At 46.0% G+C, this 24,864-nt stretch overlaps 1 protein-coding gene across 2 annotated transcripts in view; it reads left to right on the top strand.

Moving 5' to 3' along the window:
• Positions 1-16,291, top strand: part of USP31 (ubiquitin specific peptidase 31) — an 83,470-nt gene extending 67,179 nt beyond the window's left edge. For both annotated transcript variants that reach the window (XM_002698023.4, XM_024985423.2), the window contains exons 14-16: positions 4,174-4,332; positions 5,853-6,005; positions 8,119-16,291. In XM_002698023.4, coding sequence (XP_002698069.2) covers positions 4,174-4,332; positions 5,853-6,005; positions 8,119-9,686 — 1,880 coding nt within the window. In that variant the 3' untranslated portion in view covers positions 9,687-16,291. The remainder of the gene's footprint in view (positions 1-4,173; positions 4,333-5,852; positions 6,006-8,118) is intronic.
• Positions 16,292-24,864: the final 8,573 nt, after the last annotated feature.

Below are 24,864 nucleotides of genomic sequence, written 5' to 3'. Positions count from 1 at the left end.
AGCAGTAACTCCCTGTTGACCCCTCCCCCATCCCTGGCAGCCACCGTTCTTTCTATGAAACTGATTACTCTGGGTACCTCGTGTAAGTGAATCATACAGTATTTGTCCTTTTGTGTCTGGCTTACTTCACTTAGCGTAATGTATTCAGGAGTCACCCATGTTGTACTGTGTGTCAAAATGTCCTTCTTTTTTAAGGCTGAATAATATCCCATTGTAAGTAGGCAACATTTCGATAAGTGGTGTTAACCTCCAATGTTTTCTGTACGTTTTGGCCGTTACTTTATACTGTTGTGGTTTGTGCTGATGTGCTCTGTACAGGTGAACCGCTATGGAGCACCTCCTCTGTTTCTTGCTTGCCATGGGCCATAACATATCAGAGACATGTTGGAAACGAAAAAAATCTCAGCCTCTGTCTTCCAAGAGTGTAAACAAGTGGTTGGGACAGCGTAGGCACACGTAATATGAAAGAGCGAAGTGTGTATTAGGTTCTGTGATTGAAGTGTGGACTGTGGGTAGAACAGGGGCCACGAGAAGAGAGTGGCCAGAGCACCCCCTTCCTGGAGGGTCAGGGGAAGCTGCGATTAGTAACCTGCCACCTACTCTCACGGGGCAGACACTTAACTTTTGGTAAACGTTATTTTTAATGACTGCAGGATATTCTGATGATGAAACTCTAGTCTGATATATAACCATGTCCTTTGAAGATGACACTGGTGAATATCTTTGTGCATCGTCCCCTTTTCTCTGTGTTAATTCTGTATCTCTTTGAGATTGAGTCTCAGAAATGGAGTGATGGGGTTCAGGGCATGCATGCATGCTGGGGAGGCACGTATATTGGGGGCTTCTTGCCTGGACATTTGTGTATGGGGGAACTTGATGTATAGGTGGCCAGGACTCGGGTTTCTATGTCCTTCCCACTCAGCCTGTTTGGCAGAAACACTTCTCTGGGACTTTCTTGCATCCTCAATTCAGTGGTTTCCACCACGGGCCCCAACAGGGTGCTGTTGGTTCGTAAACGTGGGGGGAGGTAGAGGAGGGTTGGCCCTGCCGGTTGGTCTTTCAGGCTTTCTGAGACTCCTCCCTGGCAGTTAGCCCCATAACACGGTGAATGAGCCTGTCGGGTCCTAGACCCCCTCCTTGGCCTTGCACACTTCCTCTCTTAACTTGCTCTTCCTCCAGGAGGCAAGAGCTTGAGTGTGACTGGACACAATCTTTTGTTCTTGAAACCCATTAAGTTCAAATTCTTTCAATATTTAGATGCCGCAAGCTGCAGTCACTTGTGAAAGGAATGATGGAACCTGGAGTGTATCTCAGTGGAGCGCTTTGGATGGCCTCTACTTTGCCCTAGGAAGCACTTTATAGGAGAAGAAGGAGATAGAGGATCTACTGAAAAATCTATTAAAGGCAGATTTTAATACTAGATTTTGTATCTTACATATTTTATATTTATATTCTATGGGAACCACTTTGTGTATCTAGTTGGATTTTTCCTCTTGGGGCATTCCTGGTCATATCTCCATTCTTTGATACTAAGTCACAGAGTTATATACTCAGGGACTCTGAGAATTGAAAGGGACTTAGAGGGAATTTAATTTCACTCATTAGCTGGTGAAGTAATACTTTGTCCAGCATCCCTGGTTGGTGTTTGTGTAGCTTCAGCTTTGGTAAAGAATCTTCAATGTGGAAGACTGTTTCTCAGGAAAATATGGACAAGCATGTTGTGTGGTTTCTAGCTAGAAAATGTTGAGGAAATAGGACAGTGTTGCTCTGTTTATGGAACAGACTGGAAAGTGCCTGGAAACCATAGCTACCTTGGAGGCAGTACAATTAGTTAGAGGAGTGTGGGCTAGAAGCCAGACACACCTCCTAGCTCTGTGACCTTAGGTGAAGAACCTTATTCTAACCTGGTGGCCATGCAAGGGAGCTGAAAGTGCTCATGTCTGCTTCTTGGGGCCTGGTACCTAGGAGTGACTCAGATATTTTCTGCATTTATTTCCCCTTTCCCATGCTTAGATGGTAAAGCGTCTGCCTACAATGCGGGAGACCCGGGTTCAATCCCTGGGTCAGGAAGACCTCCTGGAGAAGGAAATGGCAACCCACTCCAGTATTCTTGCCTGGAAAATCCCATGGACGGAGAAGCCTAGTGGGCTATAGTCCATGGGGTCGCAAAGAGTCGGACACGACTGAGTGACTTGACTTGACTTACTTTACTTCCCATGCTTAGACCATACCACTGCTTTTCTCATAAGAACATTTAAGTACTTGAGCATTGTTAAGTTAAAGATATTACTTCTGAGCTTTCACTTGGAATGTTTATTTTAATGTGTTATTTTGCACTGGTTCTGCCTATAGTTACATGGTATATGTAAGCCTGACTTGTAGTGATTCTAGAACAGCGCTGCTTAAACGATCTGCAATGAAGAACCTTTTAAAAGATTTCTTAAATCTTTTTCAAAATTTCCAATCCTTCGCGAGCCAGAACTTACACAAAAACGCAATAAAAACATCAGACTACTATGAATGTTTTTAAATGCTTACCCCGTTTTGGTGCTTCTCTTTTGGACTGGCACCAGTCTGTGAGACACAATTTGCATAGCACTGGTCTAGAAAACAATTTAGAAAACAGCGCTGGGAAGAAAAGCACACAGACTTATTTTATAAATACATCATTAACCCGTTGGTGAGCCCCTGAGAGTTTCCATGCTGTGGCTGAGGACAGAGCATCCCGAGGAGAAGCAGACTGGAGCTGGTACACGGTTGCTCAGCCACCTTCTCTCAGGCACGCTCCTCTGTACCGTTTTCCTCCCACCCCTTCTCCCACTCCCGAACCGCATCCCCTCTCCAGCTGGGCCATAGCGCATCAAGCCTGACCGCGCCGCTGACCAAACAGTTGCTGTTTTACCAGCTCCATTTGCCTTTCCCCTCTGGTTCCAGTGAGTCCACAGCTGCAGACGCCTTCCTACCCTGCAGTCATAGATTCTTCACCTGCTCTTCTTTGTTGGCACTGTCTGGTGTAGCCCTGCCTCGCCGGGTCCCTTTCATCTCCTCGGAGTCCACACTTACCCAGTGGTTGTGGCCTGTCAAGGCTGTCACTCCTGGTGCCACTCGGGGACCTTATGTGTCCTGCCCCCGGGGCCCTACTGAGTCCGTCCCGGCGTTCAGCCAAATATTGTAGCACTCATTTATGCCCACCCCAGTAAGTCAGAAAGCACTGGTACGCACACAGCTTTCCGGATCCAGCTCATCACACTCCCTGATCGATTCCCAGCACAGTAAGCTGTGTCTGTCTGTCCTTGCTGGTGCTTCAGCGCTCTTGATTCTTATCTCAGGCTTAGAATTTGATCTGGAGAGAAGGCCGCATGCATTCACGAGCCCCCGTTCTCAGTTTGCCTGGGGACTTCCATGAGGCACCGTTCTGCTGCCTCTGAGGGAGGCAGGGTAGGGTGGGGGTCTAAGAACAAGCTCAAGGACTAGATAATTCTGAAACGAACTCGGCCCCCTGCTTTACCAGCTGTGTGGTCTTGGGCAGGCGGGTTAATCGTTTTGAGCCTCTGTAAAATGGGAGTAATAATAGAACAAATTTCATAGGATCAAATGAGATACATGACAAGTGTTAAACAAGTATTAGCTGCTGCTATTATTAATATCATTATTTCTAGTTCCCGAAAGACTAAAATGTTACAGCATCCTTAAAACAGAGCTGCTCAGTCCTGGCACATTAGCATGTTTGCTGGTGACTCTTCATTGTGGGGCTGTCCTGTGCACGGTAGCATGTTCAGCAGCAGCCCTGGTCTCTACCCCCGACTCATCACTAGTATCCTACCTGCCCTGCCGCCCCCCAAGTTGAGACAGTCAAAAAGGTCTCCATTCATTACCACGTGTCCCCTGGGGCAAAAGCATTTCTGTCTGAAAGCCATTGGTTTAACTAAATACTCATTTTCTAAGATTAAGTAGAATTTCATCCATTTGGAATAGGTTGGAATTTCATGAAACATCTTGCCTGTGTATGATTTGGAATTTGGCTTTTTTTTTTTTAACGCTTTCTCTGCATTACTACCTGCGACCTTAAAAAGTTATTGAATTATGTGAGGCAAGGAAACAGTGTCTGTGGGTGGAGCGGAGCGGCCAGGGTGGCCACCCCAGTACTGATGGCTGGTGGGCTCTCTTTGGCAGCGTTCTGCAAGAACTCCGTGGACGGTCTCTGGTACTGCTTCGACGACAGTGACGTGCAGCAGCTGTCGGAAGATGAGGTCTGCACGCAGACGGCGTACATCCTCTTCTACCAGAGGCGGACGGCTATACCGTCGTGGTCGGCCAACAGCTCGGTGGCGGGTAAGGCCATTCCACTCCAGGTGCGGTTTTTCTGAGAACAGAAGGTGGTGCTTGATGATCCAGAGGACTTCTCCAGAAGGTCCTCTGATTCTGCTGGTTGGATCAGGTTAATTGTCACATTTGCATTTAATCTGGAAGGCAGAATGGTTGCAGTCAAGGAAACGGGGCTGGAATGCGCAAGCAACTGTGATACCAGGAGTTGGCATGGAGGTAGAGTGGAGCCCAGCTCAGAGCACAATCGTGTGTTTACTTGTGGAGTCAGTGAGCGAGGGAGCTGAAGAGCACCACCAGGCGCTTGCAGAGTAGAGGGACCGCGTGATTTGGAAGCAGAACCAGACTTGACTTTGCCACCCCTTGCTCGGGTTATCGTGGAGCATGTCCCATCTAAGCCACGTATTTGTCAGCCGTAACATGGGTGTAATAATGCTACCTGTCTCATGAGGTCGTTGTGTCCAGCAGATCAGGTGAACTTGGGTTAAAGCCCTTTGCAAAGGGTAAAGCACCGTTACAAATTATTCTTTTTTTCCAGTAAGGTTGGCCTGTTCTGTTAGGGGAAGGATTGAAGGCTGTACTAATCTTAGAGGGCTTGGGTTTAGTTTGAGGAGATCTACTCTGTTGTGTTAAACAAACACAAGAACAGTATCCACACTTGATGCAGCCACACAGAATCCAGACGGGGAGAAGGCGTCTTAGTGCCACGTTGCAGTTGAGAGAATAGGACAGAGTTGTGGGACGTGGCCGTGTGTGAGCAGTTATTCATCCCTGCACCCCTCGAAGCTTGTGAGGGATAAGCCGGAAGCCGCTCAAAGGAAGCATCGCTGAGGCAGAGAGACCCCTGGTGCATCACGCCCCACGCAGTACAGCACTCAGTCTGTAGCTGCTCTCTTCGTTCACGGAAGGCGGGAACTCCAGGGCTCTAGTGCCGTCCCGCAGTGCTTTCCAGAGTTTGAGATGTGCTCGGACCTGACACCCCCTTGAGGTGTCCTCGAGATAGTCATGCTGCTGCACGCTGTCCATCTCAGGAGTGGCTTCTATTGTCCTAACTCATATTTAAGGGCCTTCCTGGAACAGAGAAGACAGAACGGCACGTGGCCCTGTGTATGTGTGCTTGCTTGTTGTATATTAAGACTGTGGTTTAAATGATTTAAAAATTTCACCAAAGGCCAAGAAAGTAACAGTACACCGCTGCTTGCTTTCGTCTCTCTGTCTGGAGTATTACTGCAGGTGCTTAGAACGCTCTCTGGGCTGTCGTGCTCAGTAAACGTGTATAGGGTGGATGGAAGGTATGAACAGTTGTGTCTGTTCATTCTGTTGCCGGCACTTAAGACTTTGCTTTATGAAGTGTCCATTCCTGTACTTGGATTTTACAGCTGCAGACGTGAGTGGGAGTCTGCCCTCTTTTTCATCCTCACAGGGGGCATTCGAGTGGGCATGGTGTGGGGTCTGGGAGTTAGCGCTGGCCCGGCAGTGAGGTCCCCGGGCTTCTGGCCTGACCTCGGTGCCCGCTTCCTTTCCTGCAGGCTCCACGAGTTCCTCCTTGTGCGAACACTGGGTGAGCCGACTCCCGGGGAGCAAGCAAGCCAGCGTGACCTCTGCGGCTTCCTCCAGACGCACCTCCCTGGCCTCGCTGTCAGAGTCTGTGGAGATGACCGGGGAGAGGAGTGAAGACGACGGTGGGTCTGGGTTTCGGTGACAGATTTCCGAAACAGTGACTCGTGGACACGCGCACAGGCTTCCTCGTGTTGAGGAGCCAAGTCCCAAGAAGGAAGTGGGGGGACATAAAAGTGGGTGACAGTGAGGGGCCTGCGAGGCTGTGGTCACCATCGCACGTAACCTTTTATATCACCGGGCCTTTTGCTTCTCGTCTGGGATCCAGGACTTTTTCCTTCCACTGTCGTTTTTCACTTTTAAAGTGTAAACGTGGAGGCTAGAGCTTTAACTGTACAGTAACTGGTACAGTTTAATCAGAGTGCTTTTTAAACTCTTCAGAGTAGCTATGAGGGGACTCAGCGAGCTTGCAATTTGCTGAGGGTTTTGCGGGAGGCTGCCTGGGGATGAGCTGCTATGCGGGGCCTGGTGTGGGAGCGCCTGACTTGCTCGGCTTCTCACCTTCCCACCACACTGCCTCCCTGGAGGGACTTGTGGTGTGTGCTTGGGGAGTGCAGGAGCAGCTAGAACAGAAGCCATTGCCTTTGCATAAAGCTGTTTTGGGGAATTTGGGAAACAGTCACAGTATGCAAGCTTGGCAGAGCTGATAAAAATTGAGCTCTGGTGTTTTTGCCTTCAGCTCCTGCTGGACTAGTGGCAACACAGCCCCCCGCTCCACCCGGGACCCAAGCTGGGGGGAGGCGATGAGGCAGCTGGAGTCCTGAGCGTTGGGAGGGGGAGAGGGTGAGCTCAGCCTCTGTGGGATACAACGAGCCCGGTGACTCACCCCGGCAGGGCTCAGTCAGTCTGTGGGCGGCATTTCCATCGCTTCTAGTAAAGTGCTGCTTGCTAGGGGTGATGGTAAACCTGAACGAAAACTGCAGGAAGAAAACCGGAGTCGGGAGGAAGGCCTGACGTGGAGAGCTCCGTCTCACCTCCAGCTCTGCCCCTTCTTCCAACTGTTGCGTCGTCTTCTGTAGCGTAAGAGTCTTGGGCTGTAACCACCAAGCTCCTGGCTGGCACTCCTGACATTTTGTGAAAAACTGGCAGTGCCCCTTGGCTTGTTTATTATTTGGAGGTGGTTTTCAGCAAAGCCTTTAAACTTCGAGCTCACTGTTGTTTCAACAGGGAGCCTAGATATGGTTTGCGCCCAGTCTGTTTAAATAGTGGAGTCGGGGGAATCGATATCTCTTCAGGGTCATCATCATACAGTCGTGCTGGGTGGTGCCCACGGACCAGGGCCTGTCTCTCAGGGTCTCATCCAGACGGAGTTGTATTGATACCACAGCTCCAGTAGCAAGTGTGTGGAGAATTTCATTTAGAATATTTTCTTTGGAAGTTCAAAGTCACTTACTGCTCTAATCATGAATATTTTTCTTGAAAGTTTTAAGGCACTCAGGGTAGAAGCGTGTTGTCTCTAGTTCCTTCCACTGATGGCTTTCACAGTCAGCGATCACAGCCCGCCTGCCTGTGATGTTGAGTTGGGGGAAGGGGTTGTGGTTCTGGTGCTGGCTCTGCCTCTAATTACCTGTGTGGTCATGGGCACGGACCTCACTGCTGTGGGCCCCAGTGTCCTTAGTAAGATGAAGAAGCCGTAAATGAAGTAGCTCACGTTTATTGAGCAGTGTGCAACGTCAGGTACCTTGCTGGGCACAGGACTTTGAAGATTTTATTTCATTCTCCTAGTAGCTCTGTGAGTTACAAGGGTCAGGAAATTATGGCCCACAGGCCAAAATATGGCCCCTGTCTTTATTTGTTAACAAAAAAAAGTTTTGTTGGAACACAACCATGCCTGTTTGTTTATTTGTTGCCTGTGGCTGCTTTTGCACTAAGGTGACAGAGTTGAACAGCTGCCCCACGAAGCCTAAAATATTTACTGTCTTGGCCGTTAGAGGAAAAGTCTGCTGAGCCCTGATGTTGAGCAAGAAGGTGCTTTGCCGGTCCCCAAGTTAGAATGCCCCTATTTTATAGGTGAAGGCTCAGAAAAGTTAAAATCGCGTGATGACTCACTGACCCCAGACGCACTGGCTCTGAAGGTCACACTCCCGTCATCCCCTGATGCTGGCCGCCTTTGTTCTGTAGATGTTACTAGCACATCTTGTTGGCTTGGCTTAACGGTAATCTCTTTGCTGCATTCAGGAGGCTTCTCAACTCGTCCGTTCGTGAGAAGTGTCCAGCGCCAGAGCTTGTCATCCAGACCGTCTGTCACCAGCCCCTTGGCCGTCAATGAAAACTGCATGCGGCCTTCCTGGTCCCTGTCTGCCAAGCTGCAGATGCGCTCCAGTTCCCCTTCCCGCTACTCAGGGGACTCTCCAATTCACACCTCTGCATCCACCCTGGAGAAGATCGGGGAGGCCATGGATGACAAGGTCTCCATCTCCTGCTTCGGTAGCTTGAGGAACCTGTCCAGCAGCCACCAGGACTCGAGCGACAGTCACAGTCGGCGGGAGCACAAGGCTGTGGGTCGGGCCCCTCTGGCCGTCATGGAAGGTGTGTTCAGAGACGAGTCGGACACCCGCAAGTTGAACTCCAGCGTGGCGGACACACAGAGCAGAAGCTCAGCACATGGGGATCACTTGCCCCCCGTCTCTGATCCATTTGATAACAATAACCAGATTGCTTATGTGGATCAGAGCGATTCTGTAGACAGCTCTCCCGTCAAAGAGGTGAAATCCCCAAGCCACCCAGGCTCCCTCGCAAAGAAACCAGAGAGCACAACCAAGAGATCCCCCAGCGCCAAAGGCGCTTCTGAGCCAGAGCGAAGCTTGCGGAAGGGGAGACCAGCCTTGGCCAGCCAGGAGTCCTCTCTTTCCAGTACCTCCCCTTCTTCTCCCGTTCCCGTGAAAGTGTCCGTAAAGCCCTCCCGCTCCCGAAGCAAAGCCGATTCTTCCTCCAGGGCCAGTGGACAGCATTCCTCCCCTGCCCCTGCCCCAAAGAAGGAGTCCTCCCCCAAGTCCCACGAGTCTGTGTCGTCCCCTTCGCTCCAGAAGCAGAAGTCGGCTTCTTCCCTCGCTTATACTGCTTCCTCCACGTCTGCCAAGAAAGCCTCAGGCCCCACCCCGAGGGGCCCCTTCCCTCCTGGGAAGAGCAGGACTTCAGACAGGAGCTTAAGCCGAGAGGGCTCCAGACACAGCCTGGTTTCCGACAGGGCCAGCGTCACCTCCAGCTCCAAACCCAACTCCCCGCGCGTGAGCCAGGCCAGGGCCGGAGACGGCAGGGCAGACAGCAGGCACGTGCGGAGCTCCTCCATGGCCAGCCTGCGCTCCCCCAGCACGAGCGTGAGGGCCGGCCTGAAGAGGGACAGCAAATCCGAGGACAAGGGGCTGTCCTTCTTCAAGTCGGCCTTGAGACAGAAGGAGACCCGGCGGTCGACGGATCTGGGCAAGACCAGCTTGCTGTCCAAGAAGGCGGGCGGGGGGTCCGTCAAGTCAGTCTGTAAGAGCGCGGTGGATGACAAGGCAGAGAAAGGCTCCCAGGCGCCAGGCTCCCAGCAGCCAAATGCCATTGCAGTTGGGAAAGAGCCGCTTGCCTCCAAGGACCCCTCTTCTGGTAAACATTCCCTGCTGTCCACTCGCAAGTCCAAGACTTCCCAGCTCGATTCTGCAGCGCCCTCGTCTCCTGGGTGCAGGCAGTCTGCTGAGAAATCCTCCAAAAAGTTACCTTCTAGCATGCAAACCTCTGCACGGCCTTCTCAGAAACCTCAGTGATACTTCTGCAGTCCAAGTGTTTTATCTGTAAAGATGTTAATTTATTTAGAACCCCTTCCCTCCCACCAAAGCCCTTTATGCTTCTGTTTTGTATTTTTTGGGGGTCATGTGCCTGCCGTGTGTGTGTGTGTGTTTGTGTGGTGTGTGTGCGTGCGTGTGTGTATGTGGAGAATTCAATTGCAAATTGTTAAAAGCGTCGCCTTATTCTGCCATTGAACCAAATAACAGCCATAGGCAAAGCATTGACACCAAGCTAACTGAAATAATTATAGATGATACCCTGGATGGTCCCTTTAGTAACTGTACATATTTCTTTCTAGAGAACTCTTAACGACTTTCATTGGACACTAGGGATTTGAAACCTGTGAAACCAGTTAAGCTATCACTAGTGTGCTCTGTAGAAGGATGAATTACTTGACTCTCGTTTCATCTGAGCGGAATTTGTCGTCAACTGTGGATTGTCACGTGGCACCAGGAACTCTTATAAACTGTGACACTTAACAGAGAAATAAACCGAGGGAAAAACTGTCGCTTTCTGCACTTTGGCCCCATCTTACCAGTCTTTGTCAAGGGCAATATTTTAACACTAATGTTTCTCAGGTATATACTCAGCTAGTGTAGGACGGTTGCGCATCCGTGAAAGGATCAAAGAAGGTGGCCTGTGGGTTGCTGTCATTTCTCCTACTGCCACAGAGAGTTTTTAGAGGTAGAAATGAAGTCTTTCACCACCTTCCTATCTGCAAAGACGTGCGTTGCCATAAGCTGTCTTGACCTGTGGGATGTGTTCTAAGAGATGGCAAGTCGGATAGCCAGAAAGCCAGTCACTAGTAGTTAAATTTTTTTTTTTCCCCTTGTAAATTTGCTCATTAAGGTCACTGCGGTTTTGAAATGGACTAGAGAAAATTCCTGGAAAAAAAGAAATGAATTCTAGACTGGATGCAAAAATCTGTGCCATTTCCTTCTCTGGTGTGGCTTTTTTTCCTATGTTAGAAATTGAAAGCTCCATGCTGCCCCAAGAACGCACACCTGTGTTTCCTCGTCTTGTAACTTGGAGAGGAAAGAAGTTGCCTGATGCCAGCAGCCGGTGATGGTATTTTCGAGCGATGTGTGACAGTGTTATGTGCATAATGTCTGCCTGTCAGGCTTCGCTGGGATTGTTTTTCAGGAATGCATTTATTTCTTCTTTGTGCTGAAGATGTAGTGAAACTCACAAGCAGGATGGAGCCTGCTTCATCTGGCATTGTCAGTGAAAATTCCATTTCTTGTTTAGAGAAAAAGGGAACCTCAAGAAATTCACAGATAAGCAAGATATGTATATAGATTATTTCAAGCTTTTAGGAGGTGTTCTGGGATTTTTAGCCTTGTTTTTTTTTTCCATTTTTAAAAAATGTCGAAGAGAGTCATGGTTCTGATTCTCTTTGAATAGCATTTGTCACTTTGCTGTGAAATAGAGCATGCTAAGTTTATATGCGTTTACATATTAACTTTTTTTTTTTTAAGTCATGGACTCTTCAGGTTCTTCCTGAACACCTTGTACACAGATCCATTTATATAATCTCCCTTTTCAGTATTGCCGTGTGTGAAGTAACTAGAACATACATTACATGCATAGCTATGGATTCTGCACTGTCCTGTTTTTCTTTTTTCCCCTTTCTTTGCTATGAATACCTCTAGGAAAATGCTTCTAGTAGGTTGCTTTATTTTGCTGCTAATTTGAGCACGAGCAGGTTAACCTGCAAGTCTGGAGGCCATGTGTGTTGAGGGTAAGCTGGAATTGTAGACCCCTGCCATGTTTAAGACAACACATCTGGCCTTGTGAGAGTTAGGCTAGTGCTCTGTGAAATCCACTTACTCTGAGCCTGTTGTGCTTGATCCTGACTCCACCACTCTGCCAGGAGTCCTCATCTCACCGTGCAGGCATCTGGCTCTCCAGAGCAGCCTCACTCTCCCCTGCCGGGCTGTGACTGCCTTCCATCTTGATCTTGTTGCTTCCAGCAGCACATTGACAGCTCCATCAGTGTTCAGCCACTGTGAGTTTTCCAGTATCACTTTGATTTCCTAAAAAGATTGCACCAGATGTGGGGTTGTCATTATCTGGAATTGAGTGTTTGTCTAATTTGAACTTCTAATCGTTATTTAATAGGTAAATCTCATTTGAAATCTTTTATCTGAAGCTCTGAAACAGTCTTAGAATCATAGTTGGACTACTCAGTGTTTTAATAACACTTTTTTGGGGGGAGAGGTGGGGAATATAAACAGTTAAGCATTAACAGAATGTAATTTAATTTTCCCAGTGGTAAATATTTTTATTCCGGAGTTCTCCAAGAATGGATTTTCTGTTGTGTTTAGTGTCTTTATAATTAAAAAAAAACCAAATCTATGAAGTATATTAAAGTTCCATGGGATCTAAAAATAAACTTTGCATATCTATAAACTGTATGTCTATGGAATTTAGTTCCTGTTTCAGATTTTAATGGTAAAAATAATCAGGAAGTATGGCACTGTCTAGGCATCTTGGTAAGCAATGAAAATTTCATCCTTAGTTATTAGGTTGCAACCTTTAAGCCACAGAAAAAGGATGTTTTGCCTAAAAGTTTGGAGATGCTCTTTGTGGTGTGAAGTATCTTATAGAAAAATTACACTTGGTTCAGTTCAATTCTTTGGTGGAGTTAGGGACTTGGTGTTCTGTTTTTTCTCTTCTCAGTGATGTTTGGCACAGTGAGCTTATATGTGTTTGGGGGTTAAAAATCATCTGCTGACGATGGTAGCCCTGGGTTCCTGGTTGACAACCAGGTGGGCCCGATTAGAGCAGCCGTATTTCCTGATAGGCACAAAATAACCACTGACAGTAGTGCTGCATCTGTCGTGTTTGTTTGCGTTTTAAAACCTTTATTCTTGATTTCTTTTCCTGTGAACATCGGGTGCGCGGAGTCCTCGTCATTCCTTCCAACAGCCCTACCTACACCTTGCCTTTGTAAAACCCCTAATGCAATGTGGAAGCACAAAGAGACTGTTAAGCTCGTGGCACCTCAAGACCATCTCCCACCTTTGCTGTGTATTTTCTCATGCTAAAAGCAGCCTAACTGAAAGGAAGTAGTGCTCCACTGGACCAATAGAAATGAGTGTGGGGGTGTTTGTGGTGCAGCAAAATACTGTTATTGTCTGTGAGGCTGCCGCGACCTCTTCTGTAATCCTCCTTTCATCATTCATTCCGCAAACATTCGTTGAGGGCCTGCTTTGCTTGTAAAGGCAAGCTGAGAGCTTCAGGAGTTTGCTGTAGCTGAGGATCCCTGGGAGCACAGCTGATGAACCAGGGGTGCCAGTCCTTCCAAGCAGAAAGATCAGGTGGATCCTGGTGATCGGCCGAGGCCTGTGGGCCTCTTGAACAAGTCTGTTCTGTGCTGGAAACCAAAAGTGCCCTTCTTCATCTTTGGAGATACTTTACTGTCACATCCTCTGTTTCAGACTGTGCTGTCTCTACTACTTAGTGGTTGGAAATCCGATCTGAAGTCACTCTTCATTAGAATTTGGTCATTTGCATTTGTGTGAGGTGGATGTGGGGATTTCTGTGGGTGGGTGGGGAGAAAAATGGTCATCCCTCTAAAATAACCTATCGTGAAGAAAACAGGACAGAATGTAAAGGAAACAGAAGTGGCAGCCTTTATAAAAAAAGGAACAGAAGAGCTGTGAACAAAGCTCATCTATTTCAAATAAACGTGTTTTAAAAAGTAGATTGACATCCGACGTTAAATTTCATTCTGACAAATTACTGAGCAGCTGGAGATACTGTTTTCCTGTGTAGGTTATAATAATTATTGGATGCAAAGATTATTAGTGTTTCCGGGTTGGATTTTTGAGATAGTATGCAAATCACAAGCACAGTTTCAATAAAACGTGTTCTATGAGGCACACTGAACTTTGTATTACTTGGAATTGAGAAGAGCAAATTTGCGGACAAACCAGTGCCTATATCATAAACATAAACACAAAAAATAGCTGTTACTGTGCAGGCTGTCTGTCTTCAATTTCTTAAAGGGTAATGTTATTGCTAACTCCATATTTTCGGGGGGAAATCCCATGCTTTTATTCAAATGAACAGTCCATACTGACTTTTGATCAACTCTCAAAGTGTTTTTGCATCTGCATTTTGAGCATGACCAATCATTTTTTTTCCCCCAAGTAATGGAAATAATTTTGCATGGCCTCCGTCTAACCCAGAAAGCATGCTCTTACTACCTATGCAAACAACTAAGAAAAAATACAGACTACTTACACTCAGTGTAAGTTTGAAAAAAAGAAGACATCTCTTAGATTATGGAGCTCTATTTTTGGATTTGTAATTCTATAATCAGTATTGAAAAGCATGAATGTGATTTTTTGTTTTGCTTTGCATGTGTTTCTCTTTGCCGATTTTTTTTTTTTTTAATCATTGGCAAGATTGTATGTAAAATAAGTATTTTGCAAGCAGGAGTGGAAATGGGTGTGTTGAACACACAGTGGTTTATATACTGTATTTAGCCAGAAGACTTTCCTAAAGTATTTTGTTCTAAAAATAACCTGCCATTTTCTATAGATCTTAATTTTTTATATCTTCTAGGGTTCTATCGTGGTCACAGGGAAAGAATGTGACTCCTAACAGTGCTAACAATTTTCAGACACTTTTGTAGAGACTTAGAGCTGTTCTGGAAAGCTTTGGCGCTTTCCCCACCACTGGTCACAATGAGACTGAGCTGTGAGGTGTACAGTAGCATCCACCATGGGTTAGGTTCTAGAGCTGCTCACAGTCGTCTAAGACTGGTGTTTCCCAGTTGAGGGAGAAGGGAGATCCAGACTCGGGAGGCTTTTTTCAGATCTCACGTACTCTCCCGAATTCGATCAAGCCTCTTGTGAAGAACTTGTCTGAGGTTCGGATACCCAGCGCTCACTAGAATCGTCTGGGGAACTTTTAAAAATGCCTCAGTCCCACTCCTCAGCTTTTGATCTAATTAGTGTAGTGGCAGGTCCCAGGAGCTACCATCAATATATTTAAAGCTCTGAAGTGTTTCTAATTTGCAGAATTGAGAAGCACTGTGATACACCTTCCCTTTGGTGAGAACTATGGCGAGAATCACTGCCGTGTGAAGTATTCACAAATGACTCAGAGTCCTCTGTTGCTTTGGAGAGACAAGGGAAAAAAAAAAAAAAGAGTTACTGATCAACCTCCTGTTTGAGATAAGGGGGGGGTGCCTTTCTGATGTGAGGAGCTTGGAGCATCGTGTGCCTCAGCCCTTGCCCGTCTGGTGGGAGCTGGGGGTCTTTAGTTCACTGGAGCAGTTGGTGTCGCGTGGGGCTTGCCTCCTTCCCACAGCCTCTCCGCCGGAGGCCACAGCAGGGCCAGACCTTGGCAGGGAGCAGGACGGTCACTTTGAGTTAGAAAATGCTAAAGTAAAGCCTCCAGTGGCTTTGCAAAACCTGTCCCTGATTCTGATAGACCATGGTCACCTGTAATAGTTATAGTAGCAAACCTGAGGCTGCTGCCCAATTTCCTGTTAAGGAATATTTAGCTCACTCTCTCACTATCCAGAATGTAGTTTCAGGATTTTTTTTTTTTTTTTAATGAATGTGAAGCATTTTATTTGGGTTTTTTTGGGGGGTGGGTGGGTGAGTAACCCTCAGTATTTTTTTCATGTAACTAAAAAAATGAATATGCATCCAAAAATTTGGCAGTACATGTTACCTATGGAGGCGAATGAAATTTAGTTTTAATCTGTGGTGGGCTGAATGCACTATGAATATATTCAAAATAAGCTGCTGTGCTTCTCAGGTGGTTTCTTCCTGTTAAGCATGATTTTGCCTACAGAAAAAGAAAACACAGTTTACTGGAGGTTTTCAACATTTCAAGGAATAAGTTAGAAGTAAAAACCCAAGTTGGAAATGCTCCTTTAGAAAGGCTGCTCTGAGCAGTGATACCTGTTGTAATGGTGAAAATGCAATATGAAATCCCCTAGGTGCTATTCTAAATGGTGAGGTGTCATTATACCAAATGGGAAGCAGTTACTGTGTTTCTGGAGCTGAAGTTCTCTTTGTAGGCCTTTCAAATATGCATTTATGTTCCCTTTGGTTTTGCTCACCAACTGTGCCTCTCACCACTGGTTAAAATTGAATTCAAGCCCCATTACAAAAGCAGTTTCTTGATTGAACTCTTAAGTTTTTACAGTGGAATTTCTATAGTTGTCTTAAAAGCTGCATGTCATATCACTGTATAACAAAATGCTTTGGTGGTGGTCATGCACCATTCATAGTGATTTGTGTATGATTTTCTTTTTTAGTTGTACAGTAATATGGAAGGCAGGATGTCTTTCCTTGAGGCTGGAAACAAAGTGTATCATACATTTTAAATTATTTTAGAACAAGTGCATGAGATGTGTCACTGACTTCTGTTATTTATTTGTATGTTTTATTATTCAAAGTGTATGCACTTTTAAGAAGCAAAATTTATATTTTTATGTTTAAAATGTTTTATTTCTGGAACAGCAGTTGATTATATAGTATACAGTTGGAATTTAAGAGAAAAGTGGAAAAATGTAATGAAATATAATAAATTTATTACATGATGCCCTCTTCAAGCCATATTCCTCTTTCTCCCCTTGCCAACCTCCACATTTTTGGTGTTAACTTTTTTTTTTTTTTTTGGTGTTAACTAACTTTGGAAATTAAACAGGTACTTGTATTATGCTGATGTATACAAAATGCTTTAAAGTTGTAGTATTAAGTGAAAACAAGTTACAGAAGGATACATACATTTTGTAAGTAACATTTTAAAGCAAAAAAAAAAAAAAATCACATCCATGCTTATTTAATCTTCATAACCAAGAGTAAATGCAGCCGTTTCCTTCAAGAGGCAGTTTTTCCTGGGCCATGGAAGTAGATAAAAACTCACATTTTAACTCAATTCCAGTGGGCTTTCAAACTTTTGTATTTTTTCTCTCTTCTACCAAGATTTTATGATAGGAGGTGACAGCGGTATAAAAGGAACCATATTTTCTGGACCCTCTTGCCCTTGATACCTTCTTTTTCAGCCATCCTGTTGTGATAAAAATGCCCCGATGGCAAAGATTTTGCCACCTCTCAGGATGACTCCCTATTGAGGATGTCACATCACTTACGACCACTTGGGGGCACTAGAGATCACCATTATCAAAGGTGTTTTACAAGTCCGTCCTTCAGGTTCATAGCCTATGTGGGAATGCTTATTTGATATGAGTTGAGGAGCATTGTAAGTGGACAGGGGTTTCAATTTAGATAAGTACCACCAGCCATTATTTTTCCTAACAATTGTTGGATATAGACCACAGGACAGATCTTATTTTCCTATGGCACAGCATTATGGTTTAGGGTTAGGGTTAGGCTGTTCCTAACCAAGGATGAATGAACCATAAAACCTAAAGTACAGCACCATAAACCTAATTTTAACTGGTAAGATTGCGCTTTAGGTTGTAGGGGAGAGTGTAACCATGTAGTACACTGATCATTTGAGAGGCGTCTTTATGTCTGAAAATGTTCACATGTTGTAAAATACATAGATGCTGTAGTCATTTTGATAATAAGGCGAGTATTGAAAGATCACTGTCTCCTTAGAATTTGGAAGATGATTTTCAAATATTTGAATGATCAGTATCTCCCCACGTTTCCCTTCTGTGTCGGTCTTCCTGGAAGAAGCAAAGGCCTGATAAATTCCCTCTCCCTGGCCCACGTATTCCTGTGGGTCCCATGACTGATTCCAGGTCACTGTCACTCCACAGGGTGTGGCTTGAAGCCACCCTCCACCCCTCAGCCCCAAGGATGCCCTTTCTTCTTCCCTGGCACCTCCTGAATTCTCCCAGGTGGACGTCTCGGGTTTTCTTTTCGTGGCTCTGTTCTCTGTCTGAGACGGGTTATTTGGTAGGTGTGCCCTCTGGGTGGTTTGGGTCTTACTCATTTAGAACCCTCTGCAGCTCAGTCCTGACTTGGTCTGGCCTCAGCCGTGTTTCTCACCCCCTCCCCACATTTCCGCACAGAGGACCAGAGCTCTCCTCTCCCAGACAGGTTTTTGTCTGATGCTGCGTAACCCATCAGCTTGGTACCCCGTTTCTTAGCATGTGCAGGAGGCTGACATTAGTTTGACTTGCTGTTTGGATTTAAAACAGCTCAGTTTTTCTTTAAGAAAGTGGGAAGACAACATGAGTGAAACCAGTGTTGCGGTCAGAATTGGGCCTCCCTGCTGCCGGCAGGCTCTCCTGTAGCTTTCCTTGGTTTAGGAAGGTTTCACAGAGGCCCGCAGTGTACAGATCCAGTTCTCAGGACAGAGGGGCGTTGTGTCAGAGTCCTCATCTCCAGAGAGCAGGGAAGGGAAGGCACAGGGTGGGCGATGATGCTGTGTGGTCAGCCCCAGCCTCAGGATTCCAGATCCATAAAAGGGTGTGTCGGGGAAAGCGCCCCTTTAATTGTCTGATTCAAAATTAAAGTCCAAGCTTCCCTGGTGGCTCAGATGGTAAAGAGTATGCCTGCAGTGTGGGAGACCCAGGTTCGATTCCTGGATCGGGAAGATCCCCTGGAGAAGGAAACAGCAAACCACTCCAGTATTCTTGCCTGGAAAATCTCATGGACGGAGGAGCCTGGCAGTCTACAGCCCATGGGGTCCCAAAGGGTAGGGCACAACTGAGTGACTTCACTTTCACTTTTCTTTGTTTAGCAACGCCTCCTGTCTGGAGATAGGACCGTTCTCCGAGGAACTCGCTGTCTAGTCGGGGTCAGGTTGGTGGATAGATAATGAAGATTTCAGCATATACTTTCTGCTTCTCCTCCCTCAAGGCACCTCCACATTCCCACCCCATCTCCAGCCACTTCCTGCTATTGTGCTCAGAAGCCTTTTCTCTTGCGATGCCCCACGGCTCACTCCCTTATCTCCTAATGTCTTTCATCAGATGTCAGCCTCTTAGCTAGGTGTGCCCTGGCCACCTTTTAAAACAGTGCAGCCAGCTTCACATTCTCTCCCTCCTCCCTACTTTGCTTCATGTCCCTTAGTACCAACAGCCACTATCTGTACATTATATATGCAACATACAGTCGTGTGTGTGCCAGCTCGCTCTAGTCATGTCTGACTCCATGGCCCTACAGACAGTAGCCCACCAGGCTCTTCTGTCCACATGGGTTCTCCAGGCAAGAGTACTGGAGTGGGTTGCCGTGCCCTCCTCCAGGGGATCTTCCCCACCCAAGCATCAAACCTGGGTCTCCTGCGTTGGCAGGCGGGTTCTTTACCATTAGAGCTGTGTGTGGGATACAGTGTGTATACCTAAAATAGTTTGTGTGCTCACAGGAGGGCAGGGCTGTTTGTTCTGTTCTTTTCCCACCACCTAGGAGAGTGTCAGGCACAAGTAAGTAACTACTAAGTAGTTACTAAGTAAATATTTACCAACTGGAGGAGTGGATTTGCTTGGATAATCCACTTAGCCTTTCTGCATTTGGCTTTCTGTCTAGAAGATGAAAAGTGATGGTACTTCATGGAATTAAACGGGAAAGATGCCCTAAGCATTCAGCACGGGGCGTGGCACAGGATGGGGAGGAGCCCTTCAGGGGACCTCTACAGAGGAGCAGGCATAGAAGCATAACTGCATCGGAGCATCCCAGGCTGGGGAAACTGCTTGTGCTTTCTGGAAATCCCAGGAGTCTGGTCTTCCTGGAATGTAGGGCAGGAAAGCAGGAAGCAGTGGATGAAGGGGGAGGGAGTTTGCCAGAGGCTTCATCTGGAAGGACCTTTTATGACCATGTGCATTTGTCGTGAAGTAAATGAGAATCCAGGAAGAGATTTTAATTTGGAGGAGAGATGAGATCTACTTTGTGACTTAGCATGGTCACCATGGCAACGATGTGGCACCAGCAAGCCCTGGTTAGGAACTTGTTACAGGCATCTGGGTAGAGTCCTGTGGCAGGGCTGACCTAAAGCAGTGTTGGGTGAACAGAGAGGAGGTGGCGTGCTCAGGCCTCGGGGGCAGGCTGCTAGGTGTGAACCCTGGTACCATGACTTCCTAGCTGGACAATCTTGGGCAGCTTAGTTCTCTGTGCCTCAAATTCTTTACCTGTAAGCTGTTGCCAACAGTATCTATATGATGGTTGGGAGGCTTAATTGGTGTGCTTGGTTTATTTACTTTTAATATGATCACTAGTGTATTTAGTTTTACACCATCTGTTTTGTATTTCTTTTCCCCTTCTTTCTTTTAGATCAATCAACCATTTTTTAAACTCCAGTTTTCACTTCTGTTATTCATTCTTTTGCTCTTCTTTCAGTGGTTATCCTTGTGATTTCAATATGCATTCTTGATTTTTCAGAGTGTAAGAAAAACTAGTAATTTTTACCCCTTCAGGGTTTTAGAACACTTTAACCCCATTTTACCCTCTCTGCTATTTGCTATTTGTTGTGTATTCAGATTCAATGTGTATTTAACATATATATGCAGTCAGCCCTCCCTTCTGTGGGTTCTACACCGTGATTGGTTGAATCCACAGATGGGGGACCTGTGAATATGGAGGACTGACAGTACTATGCCATCCTTGGACTTGAGCATCCTTGGATTTTGGTATTCACGAGGCGGAGGTGGGGGTCCTGGAACCAATCTCCCATGATCCTGAGAGATGGCTGTATATATAACTTATACAACTAACATTACTATTATTTTATTTTTCTATCCTGTTTTTGCATTTATTTATTTTTGGCTGCGCTGGGCCTTTGTTGCTTTGGGGTGGACTTTTCTGTAGTAGCAGGGGGCAGGGGCTCCTCTCTAGTTGCAGTGGGCAGGCTCAGTAGTTGTGGCACCCGGGCTCTAGAGCACAGGCTTAGTAGTTGTAGCTCAGTTGCTCCTTGGCATGTGGGATCTTCCCAGACCAGGGATCGAACCTGTGCCCCTTGCATTGGCAGGCGGATTCTCATCCACTGTGCCACCAAGGAAGTCCTCACTGACATTATCATAATTGATACGAGAATCCAGTATTCACTTAGACTTACCAAGATATTTACACTCCATCGCTCTTCTTTCCTTCCTGCATTTCAGTGTTCCTTCTTTGGTCAATTTCCTTCTTCCTGAAGAATTCCTTTTGTGTTTCTTTTTTAAGCCCATGCTAATGATGCATTCTCTTAGTGTTTATGTGATTGGAAATGTCTTTATTTTGCCTTTGCTTTTGAAGGGTATTTTCAGTGGGGATAGAATTCTATGTTGGAAGTTATTTTCTTGCATTTTCATTCCATGGTCTTTTGCTTTTATAGATAAGTCAGTTCCTTTGAAGGTGGGTATTTATTTTCTAAATGAAGATGCCTCTCTTTGTTTTTCTTCAGTTTCATCACGTTGGGCCTGGTGTGGGGTTATTTTTTGGTTTGTTTCTATCCTGCACTTCATGAATCAGACTTGAGAAAGTTTTCAGGCATTATTTCTTTAAATATTGCTTCTGACCCATTTTTCCATCTGCTTCTAGGGCTCAGTAAATGGCATCACCATCCACTCCAGGTGATCAGTCCAGAAACCAGGGATCCATCCTTGAGTCTGCTTTTCCCCTCAGACCCTATCTTTACATCTAATCCATCTGCAAGCCCTGTCTAAGCCTGGTTGTTTTCAGTTGCTAAGTTGTGTTCGACTCTTTGCAACCCCATGGACTGCAGCACGCCAGGTTTCCCTGTCCTTCACCATCTCCCAAAGTTTGCTCAAACTCATGTCCATTGAGTCAGTGATGCCATCCAACCATCTCATCCTCTGTCACCCGCTTCTCCTCTCCTCAGTCTTTCCTAGCATTAGGGTATTCTCCAATGAATTGGCTCTTTGCATCACGCAGCCAAAATATTGGAACTTTAGCTTCAACATCAGTCCTTCCAATGAATATTCAGGGTTGATTTCCTTTAGGATTGACTGGTTTGATCTCCTTGCTGTCTGAAGGACTCTCAAGAGTCTTCTCGAGCACCACAGTTCAATAGCATCAGTTCTTTGGTGCTCAGCCTTCTTTATGGTTCAACTCACATCTGTACATGACTACTGGAAAAACCTTAGCTTTGACTATGCGAATCTTTGTTGGCAAAGTGATGTCTCTGCTTTTTAATATGCTGTCTAGGTTTGACATAGCTTTTCTTCCAAGGAGCACGTGTCTTTTGATTTCATGGCTACAATCACTGTCTACAAAATCAACCCCAATTATGTACTGAATCTGCCCACCTTTCTTTCCACTGATGACATCTGACTTCAGGTCACTATAGTCTCCTGACTGAGCTTCTGCATCAGCCTCTTAAATAAATCTGTCCACGTCTCCAATCCTGTCTTATGTCACTCTCCTTCACTGCAGGCATAGAAGCCACCTGAGTGTCTTGACCACAAGGCCTTGGCACTGGCTGTTTCCTCTGCCAGGAATGTTCTTCCCTTGCATGTCCATATGGCAAGTCCTTTCTCTTCCCAAATGGAGTCCCACATCCAGAGTCATTGTCAGCTGAGTGTGCAGTCATTTTTTAAAATGAATACCTCTATATTCATTTCTTTAATTCTTTTCATTCTTTATTTCATTAGCCTATTGTATTTTCATAGCACATCCCAGTCTGTGATATTCTTACTTATTTCTTCACTGGCACTAATTTATCATGAGTCTTCCCGAGCAGAATATAGTCACCGTGAAAGCTGAGTCTTTGTCTTTGCTGTTACTTATGTTATTTTGTGTGTTTTCAGCTCTAAGGAACAAAGTGTACAACCAAATTAGACTGTGCTAGTTCGGAGAAGGCAATGGCACCCTACTCCAGTACTCTTGCCTGTAAAATCCCATGAACAGAGGAGCCTCGTAGGCTCCAGTCCATGGGGTGGTGAAGAGTCAGACACGTCTAAGCGACTTCACTTTCACTTTTCACTTTCATGCATTGAAGAAGGAAATGGCAACCCACTCCAGTGTTCTTGCCTGGAGAATCCCAGGGACGGGGGAGCCTGGTGGGCTGCCATCCATGGGGTCGTACAGAGTTGGACACGACTGAAGTGACTTAGCAGCAGCAGCAGCAGCAGTTCAGTGTTATATGCATGTATGCTGAGGTGCAGAGAGAATAAATAACTTACCTAACAATCACACCAGTCTACGTGGTACATCGTGGGTACAAACATACCCCACTACTTCAAAACTTGTCTTTTTTTTCATTATTACTTCAATACTCTATACTATTATTAAGGAAATTTTATAATCAACCTATACAACTGCATTTAGTAATGCAGTTACTAGATGAGGAATCCTTCTACACTGTATAAAATCCTCTTTTGTGTGGAATCTCTGAGTAAATTTTTACTACAGCGAATTCCAGAAGTGGGGAAATTGCTACTTTTTGGAAACACAGTTTAGGAGAGTGTCATTGGTTTAATTTTTTGAAACTTAAAAATTAATTTTAGACTCATAGAAAAGTTGTAGAAATAGCTCAGAGGATTCCCATATATTCCTCCCTCATTTCACTTTCAGTTCAGTCGCTCAGTCGTGTCCGACTCTTTGTGACCCCATGAATCGCAGGACGCCAGGCCTCCCTGTCCATCACCAACTCCTGGAGTTTACCCATACCAACCTGGGGAGTTCCTCTTTAAGTATCCTATCATTTTGCCTTTTCATACTGTTCATGGGGTTCTCAAGGCAAGAATACTGAAGTGGTTTGCCATTCCTTTCTCCAGTGGACCACATTCTGTCAGACCTCTCCACCATGACCTGCCTGTCTTGGGTGGCCGCACACGGCATGACTTAGTTTCATTGAGTTAGAGGGCTGCCATCTATGGGGTCACACAGAGCTGGACACGACTGAAGCGACTTAGCAGCAGCAGCAGCGGTTCGTGTGATCTGATTGGGTAGTGCCGGGGTCCAGCCCCTGCTGGATCCAGGGATTCCCTCAGGAGGACGACTTCGGTGAAAGAATAGATAAAGAGATAAGGAAAGAATTTTGCAGTTAAGAAAATAGAGGAAAGAAAAGAGGTTGATATTCCTTGGTTTACACAGAAAGCCAATAAAGCCCCAGCACGGGACTTGCTCTGTTCACGTAGGCCACAGGTGCCCTCTCGAATCGAGGAAGGTGCCCCACCTTAGGCACCTTCTTGAGTGGGTCTTAGAAGCCCAGGCAGGAAAGTGAACGCAGAGAGCTCCTGCGCTCCATGGAATCAGCCTGAACAGGAAAAGGAAAGAGAAAGAACGATATGGGGAGACCAAGCTTCAGTGAACAAGGCCTGCACTTTATTTTCCAAAGTAGTTTTTATACCTTAAGTTGTGCATAGAGGATAATGGGCAGGGTGGGTGGGTGGGTGGTGTGGAGTCATGCAAGGTCAGCAGTCTTTGATCTTTATCGAAGCCAGCCTTTCTTTCTGCAAACTTATCATATGCAAAAGCTTTAGGTGATTTACGTCATCTTCTGGCCAGGAGGCCTGTTAACATTTTATGACCCTTTCTTCAGAAAACTTATTTTTCTCTAAAGGTGATTATTCTAAAGTCAGGCGCCACCCTCCGAAAGCGTTAGATAAAGTTGCATTCCTATAGGGCAAAAGTGTGGTGGGCTATAACAAGAAAAGAATTAACTCAAGGGTCCAAGGTTACAAACATTAAAGCTACTGCTTAATGCTATACACCAACTATATTAATCAATACACTCCCAGGGACACAGTAGGTAAGGGATATGGAAACTTGGCAGCAAGCATTAGCTCAACAAAGAAATCCTCTACTAGTTCTATTCTCTGAGAAGCTCTGCCTTGTTAGAATATCTTAAGCTTCCCGTGCCTCTTGTGGTTGGGAGGCTGTGAATCTGAACAAACCTGTCAGGCAAGCTAGAAAGTCATCAGAGGAGTTTGAATTGAAACACTCCTATTATGTCCAGGAGACTTATTAACTAGAGTTTTAAGTTGATTTTCTTACAGAGAAAGGTGGTCGGGGATAGCCCCCCGTTAATGTTAGAAGAGTTGGTGAAAGTTGTAAAATAGTAAAACAGACTCTGGTTTTGGGGTAGACGCTCAGGCAGGCCCAGAGGGGCACCCCTCGAATTCTGGCTCGCCTTGCCCACCAGAACTCTCCCACATGGCCTTGTCATGGGTGGGGACTCCCGTGCTGGCTCCCGGCAGGCTAGTTTTCTGTGAGTATGGTTTCAGTGTGTCTGCCCTCTGATGCCCTCCTGCAACACCTACCGTCTTACTTG

Source organism: Bos taurus, chromosome 25, assembly GCF_002263795.3.
Source record: "Bos taurus isolate L1 Dominette 01449 registration number 42190680 breed Hereford chromosome 25, ARS-UCD2.0, whole genome shotgun sequence".
NCBI lineage: Eukaryota > Metazoa > Chordata > Mammalia > Artiodactyla > Bovidae > Bos > Bos taurus.
Note: the sequence above shows the minus strand (reverse complement) of the source record. Positions and strands in the feature narration are given on the sequence as shown.